General features: G+C 46.5%; 2 protein-coding genes across 9 annotated transcripts in view; one reads left to right on the top strand and one right to left on the bottom strand.

Annotated features, from left to right (window-relative positions):
• TBC1D8 (TBC1 domain family member 8) overlaps nt 1-5489 on the top strand; it is a 121880-nt gene extending 116391 nt beyond the window's left edge. For 6 of the 8 annotated variants that reach the window (XM_027128789.1, XM_027128791.1, XM_027128792.1 and 3 more), the window contains 3 exons: nt 2499-2588; nt 3003-3100; nt 4387-5488. In XM_027128789.1, the coding sequence (XP_026984590.1) occupies nt 2499-2588; nt 3003-3100; nt 4387-4848 (650 nt within the window). In that variant the 3' untranslated portion in view covers nt 4849-5488. Of the gene's footprint in view, nt 1-2498; nt 2589-3002; nt 3101-4386 lie in introns of all 8 variants that reach the window. The other 2 variants (XM_027128795.1, XM_027128796.1) reach the window with 1 other exon arrangement.
• Nucleotides 5490-6217: 728 nt separating this feature from the next.
• On the bottom strand, nt 6218-11440 carry RPL31 (ribosomal protein L31). The gene is made up of 5 exons (XM_027128808.1): nt 11406-11440; nt 10903-11009; nt 7690-7815; nt 6612-6724; nt 6218-6288 (listed from the first exon to the last, which is right to left on the bottom strand). The coding sequence occupies exons 2-5, from the start codon at nt 11007-11009 to the stop codon at nt 6257-6259; spliced, it is 378 nt and encodes a 125-aa protein (XP_026984609.1). The 5' UTR covers nt 11406-11440; the 3' UTR covers nt 6218-6256.
• Between the last annotated feature and the right edge of the window lie 267 nt (nt 11441-11707).

Raw genomic sequence — 11707 nt, forward strand, 5'->3', positions numbered from 1 at the left:
CCCTTAGAAATTGATTGCTGTTTCTAGCCTACATGGAGGGGTCGAAGGGGGGCACTCACTGTATGGCTTTTCCAAGAAGAAAATATATTGGAAAATGGTATTATTTTGATGACTGTGGTGTCAACTGTGTGTGAAGGCCAAATTGTGTTGAAAGCAGTCTATGTACTCTTCTGCCAGAGAGAAGCAACTTTCAGTGGAACTGGCTTTTCCCCTCCACAAGCATCCCATTTAGAAAGTGCTGAGATAGCGATGATGACAGTGTTACAGGGAATGAGTATGCGCACCAACTAATGAAAGTGCTTGAAGCCGTAAGGAGGGTGTCGTGCTTGTGTCTGTTGAAGCGATGTACTTACCCACCAGTCACACAGACATGTGAGATCGGGAGCTTCGAGATAACCAAATACAGATCCTTCATCCAGTTTTAACACGTGCAGAATTTGAAGTGAGACACGGTGAAAGCTTTAATAGAACTGTCTCTCAATCCACTTATAGTCTTGAATTATGAATTACACATATATTGGAATGTAAAAATGTTACATTTATAAAAGCTCAAGTATCTCATTTTAAAAGGTTGAAAGTACATTTTTAAAGGTGGTATACACTCAGTGTTTACTGTTTTTCCTTATGCACTGTATCTTACATTTCTGATAGGAATAGATAGCAGCATGAGTGTTTTCCAGTGAGCGCCAAGACTCCACTGTCCCGTGTCCAGTCCGGATGCTGGTGCTTTCTGTGTGCAGGGACTGGAGAGAGGTTGGCTGGCCTTTCTGGCTCCTTGTCACTGTTGGCACTTGACCTGGCTCCTTTCTGGACACTCACCCACCCCTTGAATTAATTGTTCCTCTCTGTGCTCTCATGATATTTGTGTGCATTGGTTCTTCTGTTAGGGCATCTTCTTAGAGTGACTCGTGTACACATTTCTGTTTGATACGCTGAGCTCTTTGAGGATAGGGACCCAGTATCCGCTAGACATCCCAGCAGCTATTACTTGGGAAACCATTTCTATCGTGACTGCCCCAAGTACCATCCAGGGTTTGTAATTTTCCTCCTATTCAGTTTGAGTGGATTCTCACATTTGTTTTGGGTAAAGTTGGAAAAAAACGACTCAATAACTTTGTTAAATTAAAAAAAAAAAAAAAAAAAAAAGGACCCAACAGAAAAAACAAAAGAAACCACCTCAAACAGCCTCCCACCTTCCAAACCCCAGGAACCTGCTTCCCAAGTAGGAAGGAGGGTAGATTAATCAAGGCTTTGGTGCCATCTTGTGGACATTTGTTGGATCACAACAGAATTTTGCCTTTGATTTATTCTCAGTGAATGGCTATTAAGTTGCAACCTTTTAAAAATGAGGATCCTTCATCTGCAATCCCTTTTATAATCTTGGTAACAGCTTTACTGATCTGTAATCCACACACCATACATTTCAAAGTGTACAGTCTAATGTTTTTTAGTATATCCCGTTACACAACCACCACTGCAATTTTAGAACATTTTCACACCAAAAAGCAAGCCTGTGCCCCTTAGCTCTTGTCCCCAGTCCACACATTTCCCGCCCCTGCTTCCTGTCTGCAGATACGCCTATTCTGGACTTTTCATACCGTATGAAGTCATGCCGTACGTGCCCTTTTGTGTCTCACTGCTTTCTCTTAGTATGTCTTCAGGTCTTGCCCGTCGTGTGGCATGTCGGTGCTTACTCTTTTTATTACAGCCGAAGTGATACCCCGGTGGGCATCCCCCAATTTATTCATTCATCACTTGATGAACATTTGGGTTTGTTTTCACTTTTTTGGCTCTTTGGAACTGCTGTGACCATTTGTGTACAGGTTCTGAGTGGATATGTTTTCATTTCCCTTTGATATATACCTAGGAGTGGAATTTCTAGGTAAAAATGGCAACTTTTTGAAGATCCACAAGACTTTTCCAAAATGGCTATACCATTTTATATTCCCACCAGCCGTGTGTGAGGGTTCTGATGTAATTGTATTTTTGTATATTTCAAGAACACTCGTAATGGTAACATGCTGCTTTCAGTTAAGCTTTTTCTAATTTTTGTTAGAAGTTATGTAAGTATAGCAGTATGTGCTAATTACTGGAAAAAAATACCCTCAGTTTAAAGCAATTACTTGTTAATTCACCATCCAGAAATCTACGCGTATTTATTTCTAGAATTCCATGTGTGCATGTATAGACTTATATTTAGTTTGACAAAATGGGATTTTACCACACATACACTTTTCTAGGTCAGTATCAGCAATGTCCTGTGAACCTGTGTATCATTACAACATCTATAGACATCTGGGAAAAGGCGTTACTGGTGTGTGATGTTTTCTTGAAGTACACAGGGTTCACAGACCCTGGGAAGACCCTGCGGCCATCAGGCTGGGGGCTCCTAGCTTCACCTTTAGTTTTCTTACCTTAAAAGCTAAATTACTCTGTCAGTTTTGGTTAAGACATAATTTCCTCAATTTAATTTTAAAAATTTTTTTTTTTTTAAAAAGCACTCACTGAAAATGACCGAGACAGCCAGTCACCATTGAAGAATCCTCTGTTGTCGACGTCAAGACCCCTGGTTTTTGGCAAGTCCAATGGTACATACTTTTCATTATCTTCCGTCTGGCACACCACTGCAATGGTTAAGGGCAATGGATTTCACGGCTCTTCTTAGAAGCAGACTAATCTATTCCCTCCCGCCTGGGAGTTAACACTGAGACCACTGCTTTCAGAGGCCAGAAACCTTCCAAACTGCCTTCAACGCCACCACCACTTTATTCCTCTTCATCTTTCAGGGCTCCTCTTGTAGCAAGAGGTAACTCAGCTACTATCATCTATTTGTGGCCACTTTCTGTAAAACAAGACTTCTAGTCTCTGCTTTTCAGTTTGTATATACGGCATTTGCTTAGTGGAATTCCTCATCCCCTCACCATTCCTTTCTACCTGGTTTCCTTTTGCTTTCATGGAATTTACTTAGACTAAAGTATATATTGTGTTTCCTTTGTCTCAAGGTGATACAGTTGATTATCAGAAACAGCTGAAGCAGATGATTAAAGATTTAGCCAAAGAGAAAGACAAAACTGAGAAGGAGTTGCCCAAAATGAGCCAGGTATGGACTGTATTCCGTGCAGAGGAGTCACCATTGTGCCGAGTGACCGGTTCAGACGTAGGCTTTTAAATTCAGCTACACCCCCTCCCCCGTTACCTCCAGAGCTATAATCAAAGAAAGACCTTGTAACTTCTGGGAGCTGAACACTGTGATGTTTAAATGGGAAACATTTAAACTGTGATCCATTCAGCTGTCCAGACACCCAGAGCTCTTCAGGAGGCTGCCACACACTTCATTCTTTGAAGAGTTTTTATTTTTAATAAGAGAATTAAAAAAAAATTTGGCTGCACGTGGAATCTCTTCAGGGACCTCCTGCACTGGACCGCCAGGGGAGTCCCTGAAGTTTTTATATCAAATTCATTTACCAGGTTGTGATGCAGATTTATGCCCTAGAGCGATGGACGCTATTTGGGGGAACGTGTATACAGCATTCTTCATGTAATAGCGTACTCTTTCTGGTTTCCTGAAAATCACTGACTACATATTATACTGTCCTGATAAGGCTTCAAGCTGAAAACGTCCCTTTATTATAGGACTCAAACCCCTTTAGCAGGGTTATTTTGTTTTGTTTTTTTCCCACAAAACAAAGAAGTGTTGCTCAACTCTGTTGAGTTGCTTTCAAATATTCTACTCTTTGGATATAGAGTCAGTTAAATCTCAGTGTTGTCAGTCATACCTCAGTTAACAATCATGGATGTTTCTCCCAGGTCATTAAACACTAAATTAGTAGCTCAACCTTTTTCCTATTCCTGGAGTAATTGGGCAGCTAAGTTCCACCTGCGGTACCTCTATCACACAACATAAAGATTCTGTTTGGGCAGGAGTATGTGTGTAGCTTGACAAAGCATCAGGCATCACTGCTCTACTTCATTTAATGGCCTTTAGTTGCTGCTTGGCATTCCCAGCAGATTACCAAATCATAATCTCATTCAATCTTAATATTTAGGCCGTTTCCAACCTTTTGCTATAATAAACCCTAGCCTAAACATCCTTATAAACAAATCTCTGTGCACAGCTTTTGAATACATTAGTTGTCTTGCTGGGTTAAAGGGTCTAACCCTTCTGTATAGACAGCACAAGTCTGCATGTGTGCTGAAATCCCCTGGGCTATTAACGGTGTGTCTTCAGTATGATGGAAGGGCAGAGAATACCTCTTATTTTCTGCTTCAAAAAGTACCATGTGGTTTTTTTTTCAAAGAACTAGGTATTAAGTTTGAAAAAAGCCCACGATATGCTTCTATTCTTGTTATGCTGCTACATGCAGACTTGTTTTTTCTCAATTCCAGAGAGAATTTATCCAGTTCTGTAAAACACTGTACAGTATGTTCCATGAAGATCCAGAAGAAAATGATTTGTATCAAGCCATCGCCACGGTAACCACTTTGCTGCTGCAGATCGGGGAAGTGGGGCAGCGGGGCAGCAGCTCTGGAAGCTGCTCCCAGGAAGCAGGGGAGGAGCCGCAGGCTCTGGTTCCTTCTCCTGAGCAGGACTCGGTGTTTGCCGACACCCACAATGGGAAGAGCCCCCGAGAGTCCCAGGCATTTCCTGAAGCGGCACAAGGGGACTGGACTGTCTCCCTTGAACATATTTTAGCTTCACTTCTGACTGAACAGTCACTAGTCAACTTTTTTGAAAAGCCACTGGACATTAAATCCAAACTTGAAAATGCCAAGATCAATCAGTACAGCCTCAAAACGTGTGAAATGAACCGCCAGTCACAGCCTGAACTCAAGCTGAGCAGCCCGTAGCAAGACAGCGGGTGGCCGAGACCAGCCTCCATACCAAAGCACAGGCCAGGTTTGTGGGCTGTCAGCCCCTAAGTCTAGGTTTGTCTAGTTCATCGTGAGTACACTTTACAAGCTGGGCATCTGGATAAGCAACCTGACAGCCACAGCTGTGGCGGGGGGGGTGGGGGTGGGGAACTGATGCAACCCTCCAGCGTTTCTGTCTATCCTTTAAGAGAATTCAGTTGGACACTGTCATTGCTAGAGAGTGTCTCACATCAGTTCCCTTGATGCTATGACTTGCAACTTCACTGTTACCAGATTTGCTGTAAAGGGCACTTCTGCTGTGATGCTAGTATTTTGTTCTCAGATGGAATATAAGAAAGTCAAATGTATGATACTAACCCAGAGAGGAGAAAAGCCCAAGCACTCATCCTTCACTTCACATGGGCGGGATTGAGAATCAAGTTCACTTTCAAGATTTAAGAGCCACTATCTGTGCAATTGTATTTGGCTTTTTTGCACTAATTTCGTTTCAATGCTGGTAATTGAAACCATTTTAATATATTTGTTGTATTCACTTTGTGTCCTTCCAAAAAATGTGTACAAACCACACTTTCAATGTTGGCCTCCAGGTTTTTTTAATAAGAAATTTTTGTATTGACTTGGTCTGTTTATATCTTTACTTATTTCAGTGTCTGAGGTCTGGACTGTGCCAGTGAATGGATAACCTGGAGATTCCTCTGCCCCACCATGTTCCCGGCGGATAGTACACCACACTGCAGGTAGCCCCCAACCCCACTACTGTCATCACCAGGGCTTCAAAAGGGGACCTCTTTCTGGCATTTTATTCGTATCAGTGGTACAAGCACTGATGAAATATGATCCCTGCAACACCCTGCTTTCAGGCTGAATTTAGCAACCTTTTAAGAAAGGTTACCCCTGAGCTTTTAACTCCATGTAAACCAGGACTAAAACACCTCACGGGGCCACCACAAGTAAGTGAGCTAAAAAGGAACTGTACATACTTCATTAAATCTAAGAATATCCAAAGTGCACCATTTTAGCATGTTAAAAGTGGCAATTAAGTTCTACATGCCAGTGCCTGGAAAAATGTTATCTTAGAATTCACAAAACACACCTGTAAAAGCATTAACATCATACCCCCAATGTCCCATCCACCTGAACAGCCATTACCAAGCCAGGGATGCATTTCAAAAGCACCTTAGAACACCTGCCTAGGCCCTGTGCAAATATTCAGAAACTCCAGGGAATGGGGAGAAGGGGCCCAGGCACAGTAGTTAGGAAACACTCTCCAAATGCTCCTGTAACTGGGAACTGCTTTCAAACAGACAAGCCTATTTTACCTGCAACTAGAAAAGGAAAATCAAGATGCGAAGGCAGCTCTGTAACTTTATTGGATAATCAGCAGTTAGTTCTCATCCACATTAACTGTCTGTAGATCTGCAAAAGAAGACAGCCTGTCACCTTCCACACCCACACACCCCGTCCCATACTTTCACACCCCAAGAACCTTTTCTTCAAGGGTTTAGGTAAATGTTACTATTCCACGTGCCCTTTCACAACCCAGAAAACAGACCTATTCTGTATCCTTTTGCATTTTCCCACACCATGACACAATTTAAAAAAGGTTTACCGATTATGCCTGTAACATATCCCTACTGGAAGGATGCCAGGGATATAGGTGCACAGTATTTGGACAAATGAATTCAGGTTATAAAAAGGCTGAGGGCTTAAACACCTTTGTGGGATGAAGTAGAACTTACTTTTGAAAGTGGTGACAGGTACATAGGTAACCAACGTATAGAGCTTGTTTGGTGAATCTTCATCTTCGTTCCGTTTTCTGGACAACCGCACACGGATACGGTATGGGACATTCCTGAAAAATAGAGAACGCTGGTGTCAGGACGTACTAGTGTCTGTAGGCAGCCACCACTGCCACGCTGGGGCAGCACTGACCCTGCAGGCTATACCGAGCACGTGCAACTGTTGAAGGTTCAGCTCCCCGCCTCCCACACAACTCCTCCTCGGGGCTCGGCCAACCTCTCAGCAGCATCGCAGGCGACTGCATCCCCACCTTTTCTTGATCCAAGGACAGAAGGTGTCCTGAAACTTCTCTCGGCTCATGCCATACCACTCCTCCCCTATCTCAAGGGAGCTCACAGGCACCAATGCCAGCCTACTGCAGGGCTGAATCTCAGGTCCCTGTCACCGCATCGGACTCCAGTGTTAAGACCCCCCCCCCCCCCCCCCCCCTCTTACACATCACCTAGTCCCTGCCAGCTCCACGCCCCGTGGCCGGTCCCACTTCCACGGTCCTCCACAGCAAAACCAGCCCCCTGCTTATAAGCAGGTCTTAACCTCGGCACTACTGATACTTGGGCTGGATACTTGCTTTTGCGTGTGTATGTGGGTGGCCTGCCTTGTGCGCGGTACAATGTTTGGCCCGTGACCACCCCCCACTACTGACAACCAAAACGCCCCCGTCCCCCAGGAACTCTGCTCCAGCGGCTTCCCAGTATACGTCCAGACAGAAATCCAAACTCTGTGCCACCACCTACAAGATCTGTCCCCTGCCTGACTCTCCATCCTCACTGTTCTCAAGCCGTACAACCTGCTCCACCTTCACCAACCTCTGTCCCCAGGTCACTGAAGTTTGTTCTCGCTTTGCGTGATGCTCTTACCTGACCCTCACACTGCTGGCTCCTACGTCATTTGGGTCTCAGGTCAAAGGGCTTCCCTGCAGATACTACCCCACTCTCTGAGTCAGTTATTTTCTTTATACCTCCATGTGCATTAGCTAGTGGAATTGTGAAAGTTCATCTTATAACACAACTTGAGTACCTTATTCCTTTGGCCCAGACAGCTTTGTTGAGCCTGGTGTCAATGCGTACATCCGGAGTTCCCATCTCCTTCATGGCAAATTTCCGTATTTCTTTGAGTGCCCGAGGGGCACGCTTCTTGAAACCCCTGAGATTCAACCATAAGTAAATAAATCAATTAAGTACAAAATTAAATGAAATACACAATATACCATGTCCTATTTTCATAAAACAAATCTAAACTAAACCTTGAACGGGGCAGGAACAATTCTTTTCTCCACCACTATGTAATGCCCAGCAACTACTATAATACTTGGGACACAGAAGACACACAATCTACTTTCAGTCACATAGAACAAGGACTCTGTATACGACCCTTAAGAGATGCTAATATACACACTGGCCAACCCTTTCCTGATAAAACAAAAACACCCCCAAGGTCTAATACCATCTGCCAGGGAGAGTATAATCTAAGAATGATGTTAGAATACGCATGAACATAAAGAACACAGAAGTAAATACCGTGTCCTCGGGTCACAATATTATTAAATTATTTGCCACATCTTAAGACATGGGATTTAACGGTTCATTATTAACTTGGTCTATGCTTAAAGAGCAGGGGCCTGAAATGTACCAATTCCCTCTCAAGAAACACGATGAGGGCAACAGTTAATGCTCCGGATCTCTCGGCATGTGTTAGGCACCATTAACCTGTTGTTTAGATGAGGATACGTAAATTCCTTTGAATATCATGCTTTCAGTTAAATACAAAACGTGAAAAAGCCAAAGTTTACTACCGGCTGAAATGGTCAAGCATTTGGGCAAGCAAAGGTTATTCCAAGGGGGGCAGAGACCGAAGCTTAAAGGCTGCCCTCCCCCGACCCAGGACTGTGACTGTCACAGGAGCCATGTCAATTACCATGTCCCCCTTGCTCCCTTTGCTCTACCCCTCACCAGCCTCCTTGAATCCATCAAGCAAGGTCGCTTCGTTCACTTAAATATTTAACCACCTAGAAATAAAAGGCACTAGAGTAAGCAGCAGTAGGTTTAACAGACGAAAGCCTGTTTCCCACGTAGCTTTCGTAGTTGACACATGAAGTATGTCAGATGGTATCAAGCGCCACAGAGAAAAACAGACCAGGGAAAAGAGGGAGCATTAGGGAAGGAAGGGGGCTGCAGGTTTCAAGTAAGATGGCCACTGAGACACTGAAGTCCAGACCCAAAGATGATAAGGGCAACTATTTATCTACCTAACAGAAAAAGCATTACGGCAGGGGAAAAAAGGTAAAACTAAATCCAAACTGTGAGCTTGAATCAGGTACTTGCCTGCTTTGATTAGGAAAGAAAGTGGCCAACCCATGTGGAATCATAGCAAGAACTTTGGCTTCTCATCTGAGTTAAGATGGGAAGCCAATGGGGGCCTTGAGAACAGCCCGGGTGTCTGGGGCTGGAAGAGGGAGCCAGGAGCTGGAGCCGCTAACTGCAACCATCAAGAGAACACTGGTGGGACCAGTGCGATCAGCCTGGGGAAGGCCAAGCCAAGAAGACACACTCACTTGCCGCGAAGGCCACAGGGAAATGGGAAGGTCGGGGGTGGAGATGGACGCCAGGAGTTTGGTGTGGGGCCATGTACAATTTTTGAGATACCCATTTAAACACCCAAGTATACAGGTTAACAGCAGCTGGATACGCGAGACCCTAAAGCTAGCCGCTGTTCCCAAGCATAGGTAGAGAGGGGCTGAGCCCTGGACTCAACGCTAAGAGGACGGGCTGTGAGTGACAACAGACTAGACTGGGGAGGGGCAGCAGCTGCGGAAGCACGAAAACCACCACTGTGGGATCTTTGGAAGTAAAGCGAAGAATGAACTGCTGCCCATCAAGTATGACCGAAGGTTTTAGTTCCGTGAGGTCTTCACTTAGGGCTCTTGTGACAAAGCAGAGAATGCCTGGAAAACCTGCCCACCCACAATGCCTCACACCCACTCTTCTAATGTCCGCTAACTGTGTGGCCTTTAAAACACCACCCCTTCCACCTTGTGACTCACTTTCCACCTGCAACTTTTCACCATTTTGTATCTGGATGCTTGTCTAACTTCCCCTACTAAGTAAACTAGGAAGGCAGGCTCTGGTTCCCTGTTGAATCCACAGAGCCCAAGACACAGTAAGTGCCTAATATGCTCCCCAAACGAATATACGCACGCCCCTCAAATTAAGGGGTGAGGGGAAGAGAACGTGGTTACCAGCAGCATCTATGCACAAGAAAGGCACGGGACTTTTGCCCCAAAAGCCTCGAGACCCCACGTACACGACACTCCTTGGCTCGCACACGGTCAACGCCTGGCCGGAAACGCCAGGCCCAACGCGGACGCTGCTGCACACTGAGCTCCCTCACAAAACGGGCCGTCCAGATACGAGACTGCCCGAGCAAGCGCAGGCAATTCTGCTCCACTGACTGGTGCCCGAATACAGTATTCTGCAGTGCAACACATGCTATCAAAAATACCCCAAGTAACAGTGTTCAAGAAGAGGTTTGGTCTCCATCATCACTAGTAAGCACCATGTGCAGAAAAAACGGGAAGCCTCGCTAAGCTTGAGAACAGGGAACAACCAAACCCCAGGGACGAAAACCAAGAACCAGCACGTTCCAAATCGTTCCCAATATGCTTGCACCTCACTAATCCACAACCTCCAGGTGTCGCCGGCACAAACACTGCCCTATAACCCCACCGATATGCTCTTTTCTGGTCCCTCCAGCAGCTGCACTGGCGGCATTACAGCTTTACCGATGTTACTACGCATCTGTGGAGGTCAGCGAACTAAAGGAAGCCCATCGGAGTGTTCGTATTCTGGGCCGGGCACAGCTTTAGCTAACTGGTTACCTTTACTAAGGCCTAGACACATCGAAAAAGCTTGCTTCCCCTCATATACACATCTTTCACCCTTCAGGCCTGCCAAGGTGTAACTGCGAAACAGAGTGAAATGATTTTATCATTACCGTATTTCTCCAAGTTGGCTCTCCCAGAAACCTAATCTGTCTAGGTATTAACCTCTGAGCATTACGCTTTAACTCCTGTAAGCCTTAAACAGGGTCCACGGAATACAAATGAGCTTTTGAAGAAATGCGTAATTTCTAGACCACACAGCATCCAGACGACTAGACTGACCCCAGGGACAACCAGACCGCCATCTCGGGAGCCCCCCTCAGCAAGGCATAGACGACCGCAGGGATACTCACACTCCATGGATGCGCTTGTGAATGTTGATGGTGTATTCTCTGGTCACCACCTCGTTGATGGCGGACCGGCCCTTCTTCTTCTCGCCGCCCTTCTTTGCGGGAGCCATCTAAGCCCAAGCAACAACGAGGCTCAGAGTGAGTGGGACAAACCCAAGCCAACTCCTCCCTCCCGGCCCGGCCTCACGCAGCCGCCCTCGGAGAGGGTCCGGTGAGGCCCCTGAAGCCCCAGGTCTGGACAAAGCCAAGCCGGCCACCCCGCGCAGACCAAGCATCCGCGCCCCTTAGGTGCCCCCGCCCCGGAAACCCCCGCGGCCCGGGTTCCCCTAAGATTGGCCACTCTCTCTCCCAGTCTCCGGGAGCCCTTAAATGCAGCGCAGATTCCCGTGCTGTCGGAACGCGGGGCCCCGGGCCGGGTCAGGAGAGAGCCCGCTGTCCTAGTCGACACAATCCGGGGCGAGGATGCCGCCGGATTCCTGCAGCCGGCACCGAGCGCACATACTCACCTTGCTCGTCCGGGGTTAGAAAGGAAGAGCGGGAGGGATTGTGGGAGAAGGAAAGCAGGGTCGCAAATACAACTTCCGGGTCACCTGGAGGCGGGTGGAGGGGGCGGGTGAGAGGAGGGAAGAGGCGGGGCTGTGACGTAAGCGGCACGCGCCGGGAGGGAAAATCTAGAGGGCCTCGGGCGCGGGACCTGGAGCGTCGCGCTCTCTGCGCCTGCTTCCTGCCGTGCGACCCCGCCTCCTGCGCGCGAACGAGTGTGGGAGGGACTGGGACTTGCGCCTCCGGTCTTACTCTTGAGAGGAAA

This window comes from Aethalodelphis obliquidens, unplaced genomic scaffold (genome assembly GCF_003676395.1).
Source record: "Aethalodelphis obliquidens isolate GAN/ISIS:26980383/991018 unplaced genomic scaffold, ASM367639v1 scaffold35, whole genome shotgun sequence".
NCBI classification, from domain to species: domain Eukaryota; kingdom Metazoa; phylum Chordata; class Mammalia; order Artiodactyla; family Delphinidae; genus Aethalodelphis; species Aethalodelphis obliquidens.